The sequence below is a fragment of the Vulpes lagopus genome, chromosome 1 (genome assembly GCF_018345385.1).
Source record: "Vulpes lagopus strain Blue_001 chromosome 1, ASM1834538v1, whole genome shotgun sequence".
NCBI classification, from domain to species: Eukaryota; Metazoa; Chordata; class Mammalia; order Carnivora; family Canidae; genus Vulpes; species Vulpes lagopus.
In genome coordinates, this window is record NC_054824.1 from 97,704,134 (window position 1) to 97,727,925 (window position 23,792).

Here is a 23,792-nt window from a genome sequence, read left to right on the forward strand (position 1 = left end):
AATAAGAAAATATATTACAATAGAGTTCTTCTGGCAGCATTTTGTGGGGCTGTGTTCTATCCAAGGGCATTAACACTGACCACTGCTGGAGTGCTGTGTGACAGGTGGAACTCACAAAGAGTAACTAGAGGAACCTAACAAGAGAGTATATTACACAGCTCAGTGTAAATCCTCCCTCTGCACCACTGCTAACAACCACCACCAGTATCTTCTAGAGGAAAAGCTGGAACATCATCTTCCTTGCTATCACTAGCTCTGTTATGCTAAGTTGTGGTAAAATATAAGCAGTTGAAAAAAAAAAATATAAGCAGTTGAAAGATGTATTTGAATTCCAGTCTCAAATATAAATTCCATGATCATAGTAGCCCTGTCTCCTGGTATCTCTGGGTCTGTTTTACTTACATGAAGCACTATGGCTTCAAGGTAGCACAGAGGCTCTCTACCCTGCTATACGTTAGGACAGATGCGTATTTTAAAAGTTCTTTTCCTAAACAGACAGACATTTCCCAAAAGAAGATATACAAACAGCCAATAAGCAAGCGTATGAAAGATGCTAAACATCATTGATTGTCAGAGAAATGCAAAACAAAACGATAAAGAGATACCAAATACTCATTAGTATAGCTACAATAATTTTTTCTTAAGTGCTGACAGGGATGTGGAAAAACTGGGATCTTCATTCACTACTGGTGGGAATGTAAAGTGATACAGTTGTGGAAAAGGCTGGCAATTCCTCAAACAGTTAAACATACAGTCACCGTATAATTCAGCAATTCCATAACTCAGTACATACCCAAGAGAAATGAAATATATGTCCACACGAAAACTTATACACAAATGTTCACAGCAGCATTATTCATAAGAGTCAAAAAGTGAATATAATCCAAATGTCCAATCAGCTATTGAATAAGTAAATAAAATGTGCTCATGGAGCCTGCTCAAGATTCTCTCTCTCCAGGGCAGCCCCAGTGGCTCAGCAGTTTGGTGCTGCCTTCAGCACAGGACGTGATCCTGGGGACCAGGGATCATGTCCCACATTGGGCTCCCTGCATGGGGCCTGCTCCCTCTGCCTGTGTCTCTGCCTCTCTCTCTGTGTGTGCCTCTCATGAATAAATAAATTTAAAAAATCTTTAAAAAAAAAAAAAAAAAAGATTTTCTCTCTCCCTCTCCCTCTCTCATTCCCCCACCCCGAAAAAAAATTCCTAGCATTCTGTATTTCATCTTCCCAATACTCAGCATACTTCTAATTATTTGTTCAGTGCTTGCATATCTAGGTTTACATTCCAAGCTATAATGCCAGCACCTCACTTAAGGCAGCACTCCAAAAGTTTTACTTTCCATGTAGGCACTTAATGTTTTTATTATTTTATAAGGAAAGAAATTAAAATAGGGATACCAAAAAATTAGCATAAACTCTATAAGCATAAATTCTTTTTTTTAAATTTTATTTATTTATGATAGTCACAGAGAGAGAGAGAGAGAGAGAGAGAGAGAGAGAGAGAGAGAGGCAGAGACATAGGCAGAGGGAGAAGCAGGCTCCATGCACCAGGAGCCCGATGTGGGATTCGATCCCGGGTCTCCAGGATCGCGCCCTAGGCCAAAGGCAGGGGCCAAACCGCTGCGCCACCCAGGGATCCCTATAAGCATAAATTCTTAACTGAAGAATCCTTTTAAAAAAAGATTTATATAAAAAAAGACTTATAACCACAAAAATAAAGTCAAATAACCATTACGACTCAAACAACCCTAAAAATTATTTGAACTTCTTACTTTACCACCAAAGTAAATCTAAAAACTAAATTGTATTTTACCTGGGAATGTACTTATTCATGATAGCATAAAAGCAGTTGTACAAATCGCTGCGTGGAAGGTGAAGATGCACCAATGGCTTCAGTAGATGTATCCAGCTAAGGGATGTGCTGTATTTAATATTACGTGATTTACAGTAAAAGGTAATTACAGATTCAATATCCGAAAGTAATTCTGTTGCCTTCTCTTCTGGCACTGAAAGCTGTTCTAGAAAAGAAGTGTCAAAATTAAGTTACCAAGGGCCCATTAGTGATGCCATTAATGCATATAACACTTATTTACAAACATACACACTATCTTAGTGTATTTGGAGCATGACAAGGGCAAAATAAAACTATATGAAAGCACATGTTTCATTATACTTATTCAGTATTTACTAGATATTCAGTATTTACTAACTCAACTTAATAATACTTGACTTATATATATATTAAACATTAGAACTTCCGATAATCTAAAGTGGATAGGTAGGAAAGATAGGCTTAATCCATATTCCTGGAAAATAAAAAGGTGTTTTCTAAACAGCAGGTTATCGTCTACCCCATGATAGGTAGCTGCCTCTATGTCTTTGTCAGGGAAGGGAATTCATTCTCTACGACCAAATTCCCTTTCCTTTGCACACACCACCAATAATGTTTCTTTTATGGTTAGCAGAGAAAAGCCTATCTAATCAAAACCTAACTAAAATGTGATAAAAAGAGAAACAGAAAGATACTAAGACTACAGATGAATTTAAAAATATAAACTATTCATTTAATCTTGAAAAAGACCTTGTGGAGTGACTGGAAATTTTTCACCCATGACTTATAAAAGTTATTTTTGGGGGGCAGCCTGTGTGGCTCAGTGGTTTAGCACCGCCTTCGGCCCAGGGCGTGATCCTGGGGACCCAGGAATCCAGTCCCGTGTCAGGCTCCCTCCATGGAGCCTGCTTCTCCCTCTGTCTGTGTCTCTGCCTCTCTCTCTCTCTCTGTGTCTCTCACGAATAAATAAAATCTTTTTTAAAAATAAATATTTTTTTTAAAAGTTATTTTTTTAATAGCAGATCATTACCTATGATGAACAGACTTTTAGAACACAGAGCCCTTTAATGTGCAGACTATATCCAATGATACAAATCTTTAGACACAAAAAACAATTTTAAAACTGCAACAAGACTGTACAGGTAGCTGAAGAACTGAACACACAGTTTAAAAAAAACTATAAATTGTACTCTCTTTCTTAAAAATACTAGACATCACTTCATAAGAATTTCAAAAAGAGAAGTTCTAAAACTATGTACTAGCCCTTCACAAACTCAACATATCCCAAATTACAACAAAATGATTCTAATAGATTAACTCTTCTACCTCAAAATATTATTTTCAAAATTTTCACTGTTGGAAACAATTATTAAACTTACCAATAAACTCAAGACAATCTTTGTGAATGGCATTCTGTTCTGGCAAGTCTAAAATACCATCCCATGATGCCAAACTATCACCTTTTCCTGCAACATTTAGAGCAATCTGGAAGAAAGATAAAAGCAACTAGCTTCAAATTTCATTTCTCATTCTTGAAAAATATGCTGTAATAGTGGAAAGTCCTGAATTTAGAAATAATAATGCATACTTCTAAGATTACAAAATAATGTATTTACACTCCACCAAATGCTGATCCCTTAAGTCATATTGCAACAAACACAATTATTTTATATCTTCCCATATTAAATTTTATTACTTCATGTCAATCAAATGAATAGCATATATAAATTTATTTGAAGCAAATATCGTCAATGCTAGAGACTGAATGTTTGTGTGCCCACACAAAATTTATATGTTGAAACCTAATCCCCAATACAATGTTATCTAGAGGTGAGGCCTTTGGGGGGTGATTAGGTCATGAGGGTAGAGCCCTCATAATGGAGTTAGTGTCCTTATAAAAGAGAGATGGGTCATGGGGGTTCATTACACAGGTCTCTACTTCTGTATGTGTTTTAAATTTCTATAATAAAACATTCAGAATTCTACATACATAGTTATTATTCCATTTCTGTTACATATATATGTGTGTGTGCAGAGAAGAAAAATATAAAAAGATATATGCCAAGACATAATTATTTATAGGTGATAGACAGCCAATGATTTTTATCTTTTCCTATGCTTATATGTTTTAACAAAGGTGAGTTTTTATAATCATAACAAAATCTTAGTTTAAAATTTAAAAAAATGATAATACACATGCACTGGAGAACAGCCAAAGAGGAAAATAAACAAAGTAAAATGTCGTATAATTCCAATGCCAGAGACCTATGTGCCCTCCCCATCCTGTCTTTTAACATAGCTGAGGTAATTCCAGCTACAATTATAAATCCTATTTTACTCACTGTTTGCATTTTCCCATTTCATTACACAATCTTCATAGACATCATTTCTAATAACTACAAACAAAAAACACTGCCTTTCAAATTCTAAATTATTAAATAACCAAACATGACAGAAACATACATTTCAATAAGTTGCTCTGTTCGATAAATTCTCTAGACACAGCATGCTCATAAGTTTTCTGCAATGTAAACAACCGAACATAAAAATTCTCAAATGTTCTTCTTAAGTGATTACAGTTTGTTTTAGTTTCCAGTTACCTTCCAAACTTTGGCTCTCAGATCAGCAGGTAGTGGTCTCCCCTGAATTATATTTCTCAAAGTTTCAAGATCACAACCTCCTGCTTCCAGAGCTTCTTCAAGATCTTTTTCCCTAAAAAACAAGTCCTTAATAGATCAATGTTACTTATTTTTTTCCCATGTAAGATTCATATATAAGTATGGCTTACTAAAGTCTGTATCTATGAAAAGAAGCTTCCTTGAAAGGGAATCTCACATTTCACGCAACTTACTCTTATTTTGCATTTAGTTCTAATAAGCTTGGTTATGTTTTCTAAGATTAAAGAAATTTAAAAAGAGAAGACAGTGTAAGCAAGCTGACAGCACTGAAAAGCCACGGTAATAGTGCGACTCATGGTAATAGTAATGACTAACACTTTATATAGCACTATCTTTGTGCCAGACACTATTCCAAACACTGTGCCTGTGTTTTTTAAATTCTAACAACTCTATATGAAGTAACCACAATCATCACTGGCCCCAGTTTACATATGCAACGGTTGAAGCAAAGAGGAGTTAGTTATACAGCTTATGATCACTTATCAAGAAAGTACTAAAGCCAAGATTTAAATTTTAACAGTCGGGTTCCAAAATTTGTGTTTCTAGTATTATGCTAAATATTCGCAAGGAGGAGAAATGATAAAATGTAACCAAGAATTCAAAGCACTGCAATATAGGAATACTTAGTATGTAACTTTATACAGAAATCATACCTAGAGCAGTACCTGGCTTACAGTGTCCAAGTAATGTTAGAAGAACAAAAACACTCTAAAGGCATCACTGTATTACATATTTAAGCAAAGCAATACATCATCATCAAGTAAATCATCAAGCAGTTATGTACAGCCTACTATGTTTAAAGAGAGAATGAAACATGAAAACAAATTGTTTGTACATGGCTAAAAAGAATACATTTAAAAAGAAACTTTCACAAATGTTATGAATTTTTAGTCATGAAATAACAACCTAAAATAACTAATTCCTCAAAATTCTCAAAAGCTGAAATTTCATTATTTATAATTTTAATATACAATACACAAGAAATCTTTACAATAAAAATTCGTAACTCAGCCAATTTCTAAAATTCTTTGAAGCAGCCTGAAAGGCAGAGTCTCCCACTACAATCAGGAAATCAAGACTCTGTCACATTTTTGTCTGTGTAGGTAGTTTTGAGAAAAAGTTTACTCCCATCCCACATTCTCTCAATAAAACTATGTACATCTTCCCTATCGATAGGATTCCAAAAATATTAGTTTAAATGTACAGTGTTGCCCTCTTAAGAGAAAGGAATTAAATGAAAATGTAAATACTTGGGATCATATTCAACACAAATGCAGTGATCAAATTTGAGAGATTTCTTAACAAAGCTACTAAAAATTCATAAGAATAAGAAAATAACTAGTAACCATACAAGAAACATTTTGTTCTATTGCTATATGGTCACCACCGTGTCGGAGGAGAAAGTGAGGGAAAGAGCTTTCAAGTCTACTAATGGTTCAGGCCTACAGCTGGTAAAGATGGGGTTGATCTATTATATTCTGGCCAAAGCATACAAGACAGCCTGTCAGAATTTGAAAGATTGTAACCATGAAACAAAGAAAATGGCATGTGACCTTTGATGAGTAAACACCATATTTTTCATGATCAAATAGATAAATGAAATGAAAACACCACTGTACAAGATGGAATTCTTCTACCATAGAAACGAAGAGCTTTTCCATTTCTTGGTTCCTTTTTGAAGTAATTCTGCCCAAAAATCCTTTACTATCCAGACAACAAAGTCAGTATTTTGGGGCAAAACGCCTGACCCTCAACATACTTTTCAAATCATCATAATGTACGCGCACATCTCTGTTGATACAGCTGCAATGGGTCCTTTGCTGCCCCCAGGGAACCTCAGATATGGTCTCTGCAATAGAATCTTGAACAAGAAACCAGAAAATGCCCCAACTTAAGCAGTAAAAGGAATTTCTCACTAAGAGTAACATTATCTTCTGAACAAGGTATTCAAAAGTTCAGTTATCAGACTTTCAATATTACAAATGTACTTGTAAAAGTAGAAAAAGAGTTGAAAATAGTGAAATTAAAAAATTTATTTAAGGATCAAGTTCTTATCAAGAGATAGGAACTCTATGGCACTTAGCTCTGAAACAGACTGTTCCTTCCCCTAAACCAAGTTTCCTTCTACTTTTGAATAAGCAATACCTAACATTCAAAACAAGACGCATGTCTTGTGGAATATCATTGGGTGGGTTATGGATTTTTAAATCTTCTTTGAATATGGACGCTTCTTACTGACCTCACAGTCTAAAGGTTGGTAGAAATGTACTGCATACGCAGGCGGGTCTTAAAATAGAAAAATACAGGCCTTGTCGATTTATCCCAGTTAGTCCAAAAAACAATTGTCTACTTTGCTCAGAAGGCTCATGGCAAAGCAAATTCAAAGCAAATAACAGAAATGCACCTTTTCCTGGTTCTATGAACCGAAACCTTATTTGTTAGTATAATGTTATATGTTACTGTTGATGATGTATCAATGACATATTTTCAAAACCTAAATAGAACACAATAGAATATTTATTCCCTCACCTGATGTTTTGTGGCAAAATCACCTAATCTGAGCATTGTAACCCAAGTGGTTTTAAAACTATAGCAAGGCAAACAATGTGACTGCATTCATATGAAGTTAGTTTAATGTTTAAGCTAACAACTGAGGAAGATTTTTCCTCTTCAACCAAATGGTAACTTCTAGCACATGGAAACATTTGCACAATGAAAGTTAAAAGGGGAAGAGGGGGGACTTGAATTTCTCAAGCACTACAAATTATAGATTTCTAAATGCTTCTAGGAACAATAAATTCAATTTGAAATTCTGTACATAATTATTTTCTGAATTAGCCATACAATGAATATGTCTGAAATTATAATTTTTAAAAGCAACTAAATTACATGTGTTGTATTCCTAAAAGTTAAAGCCATAGAAAATCTGCTGGGGGGGGGGTGGATACTGTATATTGCTTTTCTTATTTTAAGATTTCATTTACTTATTTGAGAGAGACAGACAGCACAAGCAGGAGGAGGGACAGTAGGAAAGGGAGAGGGACAAGCCAACCCTCCACTGAGCGAGGAGCCCAATACGGGGCTTGATCCAGGGACCTGAGATCATGGCCTGAGCCATGAGCATAAGTCAGATGCTTAACCAAATAAGACACCCAGGCACCCCTACACTTTCTTCTACATTGTTTTTCCTCAACCATGTTCTAGAAACTTTTCCTTATAATTTCAAAAATTGATGAATTTTAATTGTACATATTCCAAACAGGAGGTGAAAGCAAGGCTTAGTTCACCTCTTAATTTTTTTATACATATCTTTTTGCAATTAAACTCCATATCCATTATTAGTCATTTTCCACCCCTTCCCACTCTGCTCCCAGCCTCTGGCAACCATTTACTTTCTGTTTCTACACATTTACCTATTCCAGACATTTATTTTTTAAAGTTTATTCATTTTTAAGTAATCTCTATACCCAACACAGGGGTTCAAACTCCAAACTCATGACCTCAAGATCAAGGGTTGCATCCTCCCCCAATTGAACCAGCCAGTGCCCCAATTCTGGACATTTTATATATGAAATCTTATTTATATGGTCTTTGTGCATGAGTATAATGTTTTCAAAGTCTATGTTGTAGCATGTATCAGTACGTGTTATTGACAAGTAATATTCTACTGCATATATATATATACACACTACATTATATATATATACATACTATATTATATATATATATATATATATATTTTTTTTTTTAGAGAGAAAGAACACTCACGAGTGTAAGCACATGCATGGAGGGAGGAGACAGGGAGGAGAGAGAATTTCAAACAGGCTCCATGCCCAGCATGGCGCCTGACCCTGGGGCTCGATCTCAGGACCCTGAGATCATAACCCTGAGCCAAAATCAAGAGTTGGTCCCTTTACCAACTGAGCTACGCAGGCACCCCTATAATATGTTTTATTTATCCACTCACCAGTTAATGGACATTACAGTTGTTTTAACTTTTGACTCTATATGATGGTCTCTTAATTTTAAACATAAAAATCAATAGTTCAACTGGTTAAGTGTATGATGCATACATATTATTTATTAACTACTTATTCTTCTTAAGAAGGCCTGAAAGAATTTAAAAATCAAGTCTATCAAAACCAGACCTATTGGGATGGCTATTATCAAAAAATAACTAAATAAATAAAAATTTAAAAAGTGTTGGCAAGGGATCCCTGGGTGGCGCAGCGGTTTGGCGCCTGCCTTTGGCCCAGGGCGCGATCCTGGAGACCCGAGATCGAATCCCACGTCGGGCTCCCGGTGCATGGAGCCTGCTTCTCCCTCTGCCTATGTCTCTGCCTCTCTCTCTCTCTCTATCTCTGTGACTATCATAAATAAATTAATTAATTAAAAAAAAAAAAAAGTGTTGGCAAGAATATGGAGAAACTACCAAAAAAAGTGTTGGTGAGAATGTAAAATGGTGTAGCCACTATGGAAAACAGTATGGCTATTCTTCAAAAAATTAAAATATAGAACTATCATGATTCAGCAATTCCACTTCTGATTATATACCCAAAAGAAAACTTGAACACTGAATAGATATTCGTACACCTATGTTCATAACAGCATTATTCACAGTAGCCGAGGGTGGAATAAACCCAAATACCCTTCAGCAGATAAATGGATAAATGAAATGGGGTATATTCATACAAAATGTAATATTATTCAACCTTAGGAAAGAAACTGACACATCTACAACATGAATGGATCTTGAGGATATTATGCTCAGTGAAATAAGCCAGTCACAAAAAGGCAAATACTGTACAACTGTACAATAGTCAAATTCACAGAGACAGAAAGAAAACAGAAGTTGCTAGGGACCGGAAGTAGGTCAGGGGTATGTCAGCATCCATTAGAACAAAAACCAAAATTGTGAAAGGTGGCTACTACAGAGAAGCGAGATGGGATGGACATTTACTTTGCACATAGCATCAGTCAGTAAAGCTAAAGTGTATCTTATATTTATATGTACTACTTGAATAATTTAATATTAACAGACTCCTTTTTAACATACCCTTTCAGTCAGCAGGAATTGAGAATAAAATGACTCAGCTAAAAGCATGTTCAAAGTAGTACCTACAAAAACTACAATGTAGCAGTTTTAAAATGAGGAACTGATTTAAATCAGTGGATGAAATACTAGGCAACAATTTAAAATGCTGAAAAACAATGACATGAAAATGTTCATCATATGAATGACATGTAGTAAGTCTTTTAAAAAGGGAAGCTTTAAAACTAACATACAGCATGTATGTGTTAGAGAAATAGTACACTATCCCCACTCCCTATCCACTCTTTCCCACACATACACTGGGAAGCTATTAAAAAATGTTTATTTCAAGTAGAGTGCTTAATATAATTAATTTTAATATAATTAATATAATCATAAGAAAATTAACGTGTCCTTTTTTTGAGGGGGGTATTATTATAGTCTAAAATGAACAAATATTTGCAAGAAACAAGAATGATAATAATTCTCACCTCAAACATATATGTCTTTGCTTAAAGTATTAGTAAGTAGCTACTACTTAAGAAACCATACTTCACATAATCAGTAAGAAGAAAACAATGTGGCATTTGTGCCACTTTATTTCATTTTAGTTCTCCCCTCCTGAATACTGAAAGAGTAAAGATAAACAAGTCAACTCATACTGACAACAAACTTCCTTCTTTTTTAAAGGTTTACATAATCTAATAAACTTGGAAGGAAGTTAAAAGATAGAAAACCTTTGGTTCTATTTATGAGCATGGAAGAAAATTAACTTTCTGCTCCTGTGGATGGAGTTAAAAGTAGAGAGTAGAAGGGTGGCATAAACCTGTTAGAAGAGCTTTCATGTGGTTTCACTTCTTGTCCTCTGTCTTAATTCCATGGCCTAAGACCTTAAGCACATTCTTAACACCCTAAATATCACTCCTTTGTGCTCTGGTCACACTTGGAAAGCTACAGATTCTCAGCATTGGGTTGGTTAATCTAACCAATTTTGGATTCTTTTGTTCCTACACTCCGCTCAATAAAGACTTCATGGGAAAATAAATTAAGACAACTTTATGATGCTATCATAAATTCACCATCTTCTCTACCATCAATGCTGGCTGAAAATTTCCTATTCACTTTCTTCAGGATCCCTACAGAGCCACTTTACCTCAAGTGACTTGAAAGAAAAAATATAGGCCAGCAGACTTCTCTCTTCCCTTTGATCTCAACCCCTCTCCAAAAACAAACATAAGCAATTTACCATCAGCTTTAGACATCATTTCTGTCTTCCCTCTATGCACAGACGTCTACGTATCCTGTCTCTAGTCTAACACTTGTAACGTCACCTGGGGCTTCTCTCTAACCCTGAACTCCTTTGAAGCCATGTGCCACCAATTATCCCCCTCTCCTATCTTCCACTTTCTTTTTCCAATATGCTCAATATCGTCATTAGAAACAACATCTGCACTACTACAAAAGCTCCTCCAAACTTTCCTTTCCATCTAGGTATCAAGCTCTTGATTGTTCCTTTCACAGCAAAGCTTTCTGAAAGAATTCTCAACAATGTATGTCATTATTTCTCCTTCATCTTCCCCTCAATTCCTCCTCCTGTACTCTCCATTATTTCTCCTCCCTTTCACTTCCACCACTCCACAGGGACCACCCTCCCTATGCCCCCCTCTTTCTGCCTAATATCCAAATCTTTGCCTTAATTTAATCTTTCCAAGGCATCTGATAACTCTTCTTTCTCCAAAAAAGATACACAAATGACCAATAAGCACATGAAAAGACAATCGACATCATTAGCCATTAGGGAAATTCAAATCAAAAGCACAATAAGATGCCATTTCACATTCACAAGGATGGCTAATATCAAAAAGACACACTACTTTTCACATCCATTAGGATGGCTAGTATCAAAAAAAGGACAAAGATGTGGAGAAATTACAATCCTTATGCACTGCTGGTGAGAAGGTAAAATGGTATAGCCACTGTGGAAAGGTCTGGTAGTTATTTAAAAAGTTCAGAGAATTATCATGTAATCTAGCAATCCCACTTCTGGGTATATACCCAAAGGAACTAAAAACATGGACTCAAACAGTTATTTGTACATCCATATCCATAGCAGCATTATTCACAATAGCCAAAAATTGGAAACTGCCCAAACATGCATCAATGGATGGGTAAACAAAACGTGGTGTGTGTGTGTGTGTGTGTGTGTGTGTGTGAGTGTGAGTGTATAATGAAATATTACTCAGCCTTAAAAAGGACATTCTGACATATGGTACAACATGGATGAACTCTGAAGACAAATGCTAAGTGAAATAAGCCAGTCACAAAAAAGTAAAGACTGTATGATTATACTTATATTAGGTACCTAAAATAGTCAAATTCATAGAGATAGAAAATAAAAGTTACTGGGGCTAGAGAGAAGAGAGGTGAATGGGAAGTTATTGTTTATTACGTATAAAGCTTCTGTTTGGGATGATGGAAAATTCTGGAAATGAATAATGGTGAGTGATGGTTATACATAACTGTGAATGTACTCAATGTCACTGAATTGTGCATGTTAAAATGGTAAAATTTAATGTTATATAAATTCTACCTCATAAAAAAGACAAAAAACTTGTATGTTAGTGCTTATGATGGTATTATTTATAATAGCCAAAAGGTAGAAGGAATCTAAATGTCCATCCACTAATGAATGAATGAAATGTAGTATGTACATACAGTGGAATATTACTCAGCAATAAAAAGGAATGAAGTACTGATATAAATAACACGTTGATAAACCTGAAAACATTATGGTAAGTGAAAGAAACCACACGAAGGCCACATTTTGTATGATTCCATTCACAAGAAATGTCCAAAGTAGGCAAATGTAGAGAGACAGAAAGTACATCAGTGGTCGTCAGGGGTCTGGATGACAAGGAATGAGAGTGACTGCTACTGGGTAGGGGGTTTCTTTGAGGGGTAATGAAAATAGTCTAAACTTACATCTTAAAAAAAATAAAATAAACTTACATCTTGGTGATAACTGCCTGACGCTTAAATATACTAAAACCACTGAACTGTATGTATACTTCAAATGGGTAAATTTTATGGTACCTAAGTTAAATGTCAATAAAAATATTACAAAAGAAGTAACTGCATCAGAAAAAGTTTAGAGATGCTTTAATTTAAGGCTTTCAAATGAAGCTACTGTATCAAACCCTCATTTACCATTTCAAGGAAGGAGTATGTCACTATGAAGGGATTGAGCCACACCTTGGGTTAAGGGGTAAGAGCTTGCCTTGACTCTTTAATTCCTCAAGTTGATAGCAGTACATGTTAACTACCATTGTGGGAAAGGAACAAACTCCTCAACAGCTGACATAGCTCAATAGCAAGGCCACCAAGGAATTGAGGATATTAAGGCTTAGAGGCAACATATTATAGAGAAAGTAATATAAAATTTAAAATCAGAAAATGTGATACCAGATTCTATACACTTAATAGCTGTGTGACCTAGAATACAAACTTACTCTTCATCTATAAAATGGGGATAGTACCAGGTACCAATGAATTTAAAGTATTGGGAAGTATTTATACAGCATACGGATTCTGTTCTACCAGTTTCCCTTCCATTCCTCTTTCCATTCCAACTTAATGCCTACAGCTTGCCTGAATCTGTCCTTTTCAACTTTCTCTTTCTGGATAGTCTCCATAGGCACTGAAGCCTTCACCATTTTCCAAAGGAAAAGAGTCGGACAGTAAGCTGTTCACATTAACCATTTACGGGTACATGTGACACCAACAAATGAGACAATAATAAAATGTAGAAAAAGCTAAACTTTGAGGACAAAAGAAAACATAAATGTAGGAACACTAAGTCACATTTCATTTAGTTAAGAATAAATATTTAAAGACAAAACTAACACTCAATAAATGGTTTTTAAAAAGCAGAAAGCATTGGGCGCCTGGGCAGCTCCGCGGTTGAGTGTCTGCCTTCAGCTCAGGGCATGATCCCAGGGTCCCAGGATCGAATCCCACATCAGGCTCCTTGCGTGGAGTCTGCTTCTGCCTCTGCCTATGCGTCTCATGAATGAAAAAAAATCTTAAAAAAAAAAAGAAAGCATTTATACAAAATAATGAAACAGCCCTAGAATGATGCAATTAGTAATCATTCCCAGCAAATTAGATGGTCTGTATGATTTCTCATAGTCTATTCAACTTCAGAATAAAACAATGCCACTTGAGCATAGTGAGAGAAATTTCTAAAACACTTTGGATAGGATGTTCTCTGAAATAGAAAAAAAATTAATTCACAAAGCCTCTCAGTCTATCAAGTAAACCAAATCAACTTCACCAGTTTTCCAAATTCTTAAAATCTAGTCCTTTTCTATAATTACCCAAAACCCCCCCAAAAACCCCACATGGGACCTAGAATATATGTTAATCACTTAAACTGCGAAGAGTACGGATACCAGGATCCCTGGGTGGATCAGCAGTTTAGCGTCTGCCTTTGGCCCAGGGCGTGGTCCTGGAGTCCCAGGATGGAGTCCCACATCAGGCTCCCTGCATGGAGCCTGCATCTGCCTCTGCCTGTGTCTCTGCTTCTCTTTCTCTGTACCTCCTATGAATAAATAAAATCTTTTAAAAAAAAAAAAAAGTACAGATACCAACCAATTACCAATTCTTTTCCCAATTTTTAAAAAAATTAATTTTGAGCCTTAAAGTGGTCAGGGTCTAAGACATATATTATTGTTTGATAAAAACAAAAATTTTAAAGCTAAGTTTAAAATTTTATTTCCACTACTAAGGAAAAATAAAAGTCCAAAGTCTGCTATGTAAACATCTTAAACATGGTATTTCTCTAGGATACTACTCAAACTCCTGAATCAGCTAGCAGTATTAAACAGAGCCAAGAGATAAAATGGATTCAGAACTTCTAGCATTCAAAAATATAAAGACCAATATAACAAATATAAAGAATAGCCTGGGATCATTATTCTTTCCTCAAATATTTCCACATATACTTATTCACAAGTCTTATACATGACCTACTCCCTTTCAAAGTCATCTCTCTCCTTCTTTTTACAGTTTACCTCCCTGAAAACAGTAGTCACCACTCATCTCTACTTACTCTCTCCTCATCCACTCAAACTCTCCATCTTTCTACTAAAACTGCCCAAAAAGTCATTAATCATCTATCTTTAGTCCTTGTTCTCTTTACCTACTCTGCAAAGTTAGATTCTCTCCTTAAAACACTCTCCTTAAGTTTCCATAACTTTCCTATACCTCTCTCTAATATTTACTCTGAATTTTCCTTCCCTGCCAAAAAAGTACTTTAAAAAAAAATTCATGAGAGACACAAGGAGAGGCAGAAACATAGAGGGAGAAGCAGGCTCCCTCTGGGGAGCCTGATATGGGACTCAATCTCAGGACCCTGGGATCAGGACCTGAGCCAAAGGCAGACACTCAACCACTGAGCTACCCAGGTGCCCCCAAAAGTAGTCTTTTATTTAAACCTTCAATAAATATATATTGAGCATCACTACCTGCTAGCCACCGTGTGAGGTACCAAAGATCTAGCAGTGAACAAAAAGTCGTGCTCTCATGTAGCCTATATTCTAGCTGGTAATTCCAAAGTTTACCTCAAGTCCTAATATCTGAAACCCACTCAAAAAAGGTGGGAGGAGGTCCCTTTCATGTGTATATAATCTGTTTAAATTTGCCTGGAATGTACATCACTATGAGCACAAATTAAACCATGACAGGCCAGTTTGACTATATATAGATAAATATAAATATAAATATAAACATATATATAACATATTACATCCAGGTACAAGCCTCTGATCAATTATTTAAAACTCAAAAATGACCAGCTAACTAGTTGTAAGTACCAGCAGATTGTGTAACAGTGTCAAGTTGCACACGTTAAAATTGTGGTTTCAAGACTTACTTTGTGCCACCTTATTTCTGGTTATTTCTTAACACCCAGGTCATGAGAACATCAGCAACAAAAGCTTTGTCTGAATTTATTTTGCTACTATTGTTAACAAACTGGTTATAAATTACTACCACACCAATACTCGTTTATTAGTTCCTGAATATTTTGTGTAATATTTGGTAGAAATGAAAATCACACAACTTTGTTACACATTCACTCCTGAAATAGATACGGAATAAGTTCATGACCATAATACGTACTGTGTAACTTATTTTTATTTATTTATATATATTTTTAGGTAAACTCTATATGGGATTTGAATTCACAACCCTGAGATTAAGAGTCCCATGTGCTACTGACTGAGCCAGCCAGGCACCCATGTGTAACTTATTTTTAAATACCAATCTCAAACCATCAAAACTTTTTTTATAAAAAAGGTTGTTTTGTTTTTGAGAGAGAATGCGTGTGCATGTTGGTGAGCAGGGTGGCATGGGGGGTTGGGGGGCAGAGGGAAAGGGAGAGAGAGAATCTCAAGCAGGCTCATGCCCAGTGTGGAGCCTAACATGGGGCTCTATCTCACAACTCTGAGATCATGACCTGAGCCAAAATCAAGAGTCTGATGCTTAACTGAGTGAGCCACCCACGTCCCCCCAAACCAGCAAAACTTTCTAACAACAAACAGTATGAGACATATTAAAAAATGACCATGATACCTTACTGTCCATGAAAGCACAATCTGGTAATGGCAAAATTTTCAAGTTATCTGGATTTCTGTCACACTTATTACAGCATTTTAACAAGTTGTATATTTCAATGCCAAGAGAAAAAAAATCCCATTCACCAGCTTTAAAAAAAAAAAAAAAATTAGTGAAACTCTGTATCAGGATCAGATCCACAAAAGTAGCTTTGGGAGATTCCCTTACCAAATAATACAATCCTCTCCAGAATTTATGCTTAAGCAGGACCTTGCGCCAAGGAAAGGTGTAAATCTAGTCATCCTGTGCTTAACAAGCCTAACTGTATGTACAGTGCTATAGAGTAGTATTTCAGCACTGTACAAAAGGCAAAGGAGACAGAGATCGTAGAACACTGATCTGTAAGCTACTAATATTAAGTCACTACAAATGAAACAGTGCTTTGAATCTTTAGACTTGAAAAAAAATCTTTAGACTTGGGACGCCTCGGTGGCTCAGCGGTTAAGCGTCTGCCTTCAGCTCAGGGCATGAACCAGGAGTCTCAGGATGGAGTCCCACGTCGGGCTCCCTGGATGGAGCCTGCTTCTCCTCTGCCTGTGTCTCTGCCTCTCTCTGTGTGCGTCTTTCATGAATAAATAAATAAAATCTTTTAAAAAAAACTTCAGACTTATTTTTTTATAAGAAGAAGAAATACTTTTGTTGTTTTTTAATTTATTTTTTATTGGTGTTCAATTTGCCAACATATAGAATAACACCCAGTGCTCATCCCATCAAGTGCCCCCCTCAGTGCCCGTTCAAACTTATTTTTGATCCATAATCCACATAGATCAAACTATACCGATAGTACTAATGAAGTGTGCTCCTTAAAAAATAAAAAAAAAGCAGCTTCTCATAACTTTACTCTATGTGTAATGTTGCAATGCAACTGCCGTAAGATTTTCCTTGCACAATGGAAGAATATCTTCTCTACGAAAAAAAGGAAGCTGACTTTAGACAGTGCTCCAAATCCTTTCCTCTTTCACACTTCCTCAAAATAAAAAGTCTCTAACATACTCTTCTTTTCTCTACATATGAGGTGACTTTCCAGCACTTTTTTTTAAAAGATCTACTTATTTATTTTTGAGAGAGAAAGAGAGCATATTCACAGGATATACAAGCAGGAGAAGGGGCAGAGGGAGGGGGAAACAGACTGCCCACTGAGTGCAGAGCCCGATAGATGTGGGGCTCCATGTCAGAAACCTGAGATCATGACCTGAGATGAAATCCAGAGCCAGGCACTCAACTGACTGACCCACCGAGGCACCCCAACTTTCCAGCACTTTCAATGCACAAACAAATGCAACAGGTTCCCCACCCCTCGGCCTCACCAAAGCAGGTTATTAACAAAACATGTATGTCCTTTGCCCAAGAGAAAGAATGGGATGAAAACAACACAAGTCAATATAAAACAGCACTTACTTGTTTCTATCACAAGTTTCTAATTTATCCAAAATGCAATAAGGAAAGAAATGCTACCAACATTCCTTTCCTTGAAACCATCATTTTAGAAAATAAAGGAACATTACTACAAATGAGGTGGCAACAATGCAAGTCTTTCCAAGGATACTTTACCAATGGAGATTGGTTTGGCAAAGAAATACATGATAGATTTTTTACAAAATTGCATTCCAATCATCAATGAGAATTTATTTGATTAAAGAGAATATCACTTATTTTCATGTCAGTGGTTAAATCTAAATAGAATCTACAAAATAAAACTCAAGAATTGCCAGTATTTAATTACTCAGCTATATGAGATAAATACATTCTTCTATGGGTCACTTTTATACTTCAAAACAAAGGCTAGAAACTTCTGAAAGGGGAAAGAAACCACAAGAGAGTTACATTAAAACCAGGTTTCTTGGGACATCTGGATGGCTCAGTTGGCTGAACATCTATCTGCCTTCAGCTAGGCTCTGATCCCAGGGTCCTGGAATGGAACCCTGTGTCAGGCTTCCTACTCAGTGGAGAAGGTCATCTGCTTCTCCCTCGCCCTCTGCTCCTACTCCCCCTTGTGTTCTCTCTCTCAAAAATAAATAAAATCTTTTTAAAAAGCAACAACAAAAAGCCAAGTTTCTTGTTTCTCCAATATCCCTGAATAAAAACAACAGAAAAATTACTGAGCTGATAGTTACTAAATTGTATAGTTACTTATATTTTCTAATTAAATATCACTACTATGTTCTAACAGACTGTAAATAATTCTATTTATATATGATATAGGTACATGAAATATAATTAATTATTAATATACTTAACCGAATTATACAAATACATTTAAATATAAACATGTAAGTACATATTATCTAAATGTGATATATAAGCATATTATTTCAAGATCAAAAAACTTATTTTTGGCAAGGATATAAGATTACATTATGAAAACTAAAGATATATAAAGCTATAGTATATAATGCTCTGTATCACATCTCACCATATCGACCACGAATTGTACCTTCTTGTATATATAAGACAATGTGGTACACAGTTTATGCACATCCTTACAGCTTTAGAGGTGCCGCAGATAACAAATGCGTATGTTTAACAATGCACATCTTAGAAAATTGTGTCTCTCAAAACACAAAATTGAGTATAGGACTAGTATATTTTAATTAAAAAAAAATTAAGTAGGCTCCACACCAGCGTGGAGCCCAACAACAGGGCTTGAACTCACAACCTTGAGATCAAAACCTGAGCTGATATCAAGAGTTGGATGCTTAACCAACTGAGCTATCCAGGTGCCTCAGGACTAGCATATTTTTAAATGGGCTCTCTCTAGGTGTCTGTTATATACGTGAAGTACACAGTATATATGCAATCAACTTTAGAAAGAACATAGAGCTTAAAGAGATATAAATTTAAGTCCCAGATTTTCCGCTAACTAGATTTGTGGTCTGACCATCCTAAGCCTGTCTTCTCATCTCTAACAAGAAAACTACAATAATTCGTAACTTCCCCTTCTCATAGAATTGTTGTAAGCACCAAATGAGATAGTATATATAAGCATACATAGGAGATAAAACCCTATGCAAACATATAATATTTTCTTATAGCTTGCTAAAATTATTAAATATCACCACGGCAACTAGTTTTATGTAACTGCCTTAAAGCAAGAAAAGCACATATTACAGCATTCCCACCCAACTATGAAATGCTATGTCAGCTTTAAGATAAGAAAAAACTCCTTTAACCCTCAAGAAAAAGAAAGGAAACTTGAAACAAAATATTTAATGATTTTATTACTGACCATTTTCTCAGCTCAGATCAAAGGTCAAAGGTTAGACCCTTAAAAACAAATACACATGAAATTTCAGGAATTAGGGTTTTTTGTTGTTAAATTGGCTCTTAACTTACTGTTCTTGTATTTTAACAAGAGACAATTTGTTCTTGTACTAACATAAGGAACTGATTTTCCATTTATAATTCTCAATATCTAAATAAATCATTTCAAGTACTGTCCCCTTTCAAGCTAAATAATCCTATGCCACTCTGATAAAGTGTCTAATTTCTAAAACACCAGTATGTCGGTATCTTCAGAAGATATCGTCACCTATCATCCCTAGGGCTAAAAGGGTGAAAAAATGGAAGTGCCCAAGCAAGTAAGAACAATGCAACTTCTGGTTTTTAATCGGTCTCAAATTTTTTCTTAAACACCGTACTGCAGCTTGAATATAACCAGTAGTTAGTTAAGGTCTGCTGAATGCTTTGCTAAACTCTGTTTTGCTTTTTGATACATGAGGGGAGCCACTGTTTTTAGTTTATACCAAGCAGAATCCACATTTTAGCATAAGCAGCAGCAATTATTTGCCAAGCATAGTTTATCAATTCTGTTCAGAGGACACCCAGTTGTAAGTTGGCTGTGTATTGGAGCACACTTAACAATGATGCTCCAGAGTTACCTGACTTGCCTCTAAGATAGGGAATGCACCTGTACTCTCTATAGTAAGCACAAATAAATGAAAATAAATTAATTATATACATTTTTGGGGCATGCAAAAGCCAATTACTTACATTCACAGGAGCAAAATCCTAGAAGTGAGTTATTATTTAGGAATTACCTTTAAAAACCGTAAAATGTGAATTATAGGAAAAACATTCATGTAAATCACATAAACAAAATAAGTCTTAATTTCTAATCGTTGTCTGCATTCTACCTACAGTTTACAAAATCAAACAGGTGTCACTTAAAAAAACCCCAATTCAAGACAGTAAGGTTTATTTTCTCTTCATTTTCTGTAAGGTAATATCTAGTCTGCCCAGAACCACAAGTTGTCAATATTCCTCTTAAACGAGTTCCATTCTCTTTCATATCAAATATATTTCTTTATTGAATATATCATGTCTGGAATTGCAATCATCCACTCCTTAAATACCTTCTCATATTTCAATGCTTATGAAATGGGAAGCACGGAGAACACTATTTACAAAGTGCACAGAACTTTCAAAAAGACCCTTTTATTCCCAAAACAATTCTATTCACATTTCAGATGAACAATAAAAGTTTCTTTATAAAATGCTTTTATAATTTTAAGAAAAGTTTACCAATAATTTAAGAAGACTTTAGCAATAAAACCATGACTTTAAAGTGAATATTGTAAAAAAATTTTAAACTAAACAGAATACCAACAGTTGTTGCAAAACTAATATCTATATAAAAACATTTTTTAAATCATGGCTTTAGATTTTTAGGCATTATGTCAGGAAGAAAGCCTCAGAAAATGAGAAACTCTGGTTCAAATTTAAGGCTAACTGCTTCAAAACTGAGAAGACGAATTATCAAACTTTGAACTGTAAAAATTTAACATCTTTGATTTTTACAAACCCGCAGTTTGTTTAAATTTAAATAATTTCAAACTTGCTGGCACCTGGCTGGCTCAGTCAGTAGAGTATGAGACTCTTGAGTTTGGGGTCATGAGCTCAAGACTCACATTGGGCACAGGGGTTTACTTAACAGAAAAAAAAATGTTTAATAATAATTTCAAACTTGCTATAAACATTTTTAAAGAATTTCTCCACACCCTCTGAAGTTTCAGAAAGTTAGAGAGCCGAGTATTTTCTGTTATCCTTGGTTTTCCATAAAAAAGTGAGCATTTTACAACCAATTACATGGTTCACAAAAAGAATGGAGTTAGAAAATATATATGAAATGACAGCTTGGTATGCTATTACACATGATTTTACAAAAGTCATTCAGTCAATAAACATTCACTGAGCCACCTGCTATAAGCCACTGCCCTTGAGAAGTCCACTATGTACACAACGATGATAAATCATGCAATCAGATAAATTGCAATATAATGCATTGGGTGAGAAAACATAACAGATAATATATAGAGATAAATTCCTCCAGCCAACTCATTTTGAGACATACATCATCTAGAAACTTGCTAAAGAGTATAGTCCAGGAACCAGCAAAATAGCCATCACCTAGAAGCTAGTCAGTCAGAAATACAGAATCTCAGGTCCCAAGCAAATCTACTGAATCTGCATTTTAACAAGATCCCCAGGTAATCCTAATGCACATTTAAATTTTGAGAAGCACTGGCCTAGAACATAACCGAAAATAGGTAAGTGTCATCTTATAATTTTTTTTAAATTTTATTTATTTATGATAGTCACACAGAGAGAGAGAGAGGGAGAGAGAGAGGGGCAGAGACACAGGCAGAGGGAGAAGCAGGCTCCATGCACCAGGAGCCCGACGTGGGATTCGATCCCCGGGTCTCCAGGATCGCGCCCTGGGCCAAAGGCAGGTGCCAAACCGCTGCGCCACCCAGGGATCCCTCATCTTATACTTTTAAAAATCTTTGGAACCCATACTGAGCCTTTTTACAAATATATACTTAATTTTAACATAGCTACCTAGTTTCACAGATTAAGAACTGGGAAATACCACTAACAACAAAGAGAGAAAACAGAAAAAAAAAAAAAAACTAACAGAAAGCAATCTCAAAAAGAGATGGTTATACAGGGCCATTTAACATAGCAACAATCTTCCCTTTTTGCCTAGACAGGTCACTGTATTACAGAAGTATAATAGTAACTGATCTTCTTAAATGTGCCTACTCTAACTAGACCACAAATTCCTTGAGGACAGGGACCTAGTTTTATTCTTACACACTTATATCTACAAACTGAATGACCCTAAGTCACTGAGGTAAGTTCAGGTTAGGCAAAGAGATATATAACACATTTCAGAAAAATTTCCATCTGACAAAGGTACAATAAAAACATGAAGTGGGATGCCTGGGTAGCTCAGCAGTAAGTATCCAACTCGTGGTTTCTGCTCAGATCATGATCTCAGGGTCATAAGACAGAGCACCGCGTGGAGCCTAAAGATTCTCTCTCTCTCTCTCTCTGCCCCTCCGCCCCCACCTCCCCACCACACATGCTCTCTTTCTCTCTCAAGAACAAACCCTCCCCCTTCCATAACAACCTCTTCACCAGTCTAAGAACAGAGGCTTTACCAAATCTATGGCTCCAAATCCAAATGTCTTCTCTGACTGTATTCAAACTCGCACCTAGGGTACACCCGAGTGGAGTACGCAGAGAAAAAGATTACATACATGGGAATGGAAGCAGAGCAGAAACCACAGAACCCCTCCGGGTTCCTCCATTCATAAAAATAAAAACGACAAAAATTGAAAGCTACAAAAAAGATGCAACAACTGTAGAAGAGAACACATGCTACTTTTAACAACTATTAATTCCATGTTCTTTGCCTGTGAATCACTGGTATTCACAATCCTCCTAAGAGCTTCTCAAAGATACTTTACTCTAGAAACATTTCTCCTCATGGCCTCCAATAAGCTGATCAGAGTCAGTTTATGATACAATTCACCCTTCCAAGACAGCACATTTATGAAGTTCTAGTCATTACTCCCCAAACAATCATTAGTTTTCTTGCCTGTGTCCATGCTCCAGCTATTACTCCATTCAGAGCCCTTTCCCATCAGTTAATGCACTATCCAGTATGTTAGCCACCAGCCGTGTGTGGCTACTTAACATTTGACATGTGGCTAGATCCAGTTGAGATGTAAGGTAAAGGTAAAATGAAATATATGTTGAATTTTGAAGTGTTACAAAAAGAGATGTAAAATTGTCTAATTGGTTTCTTTTAACAATATGCTGAAATAATATTTTGGGTATAAATAAAATAATTTCAACTGGTTTTGTTTTGTTTTTAATTTTTATTTATTTATGATAGTCACAGAGAGATAGAGAGAGAGGCAGAGACACAGGCAGAGGGAGAAGCAGGCTCCATGCACCGGGAGCCCGACGTGGGATTCGATCCCGCTGCGCCACCCAGGGATCCCTTGTTTTGATTTTTAATGTGGCTACTAGAAAATGTCAAATTACAGGGGCACCTGACTGGCTCAGTCAACCGAACATGTAACTTTTGATCTCAGGGCTTTGAGTTCAAGTCCAGGTTGGGTGTAGAGATTACTTAAATTTTTTTTTACATCTTTTTTTTCTAAAAAGGAAATTTTTAAATTACATGTGTGGCTCACATTACGCTTCCACTGTACAGCACTAGTCTAAATCCTGTGGACTCTTCAAGGCCTAATTCAAACATCTTTGCTTCCTTGACGCTTTCTCCAA

At 35.9% G+C, this 23,792-nt stretch overlaps 1 protein-coding gene across 3 annotated transcripts in view; it reads right to left on the bottom strand.

The window, feature by feature from the left end:
- Positions 1–23,792, bottom strand: part of TBC1D23 (TBC1 domain family member 23) — a 57,123-nt gene that overhangs the window by 31,919 nt on the left and 1,412 nt on the right. For 2 of the 3 annotated variants that reach the window (XM_041746444.1, XM_041746434.1), the window contains exons 2-4: positions 4,430–4,541; positions 3,209–3,314; positions 1,812–2,016 (exon numbers count right to left, since the gene is read on the bottom strand). In XM_041746444.1, the coding sequence (XP_041602378.1) occupies positions 1,812–2,016; positions 3,209–3,314; positions 4,430–4,541 (423 nt within the window). Of the gene's footprint in view, positions 1–1,811; positions 2,017–3,208; positions 3,315–4,429; positions 4,542–23,792 lie in introns of those variants that run through there. The other variant, XM_041746451.1, reaches the window with a different exon arrangement.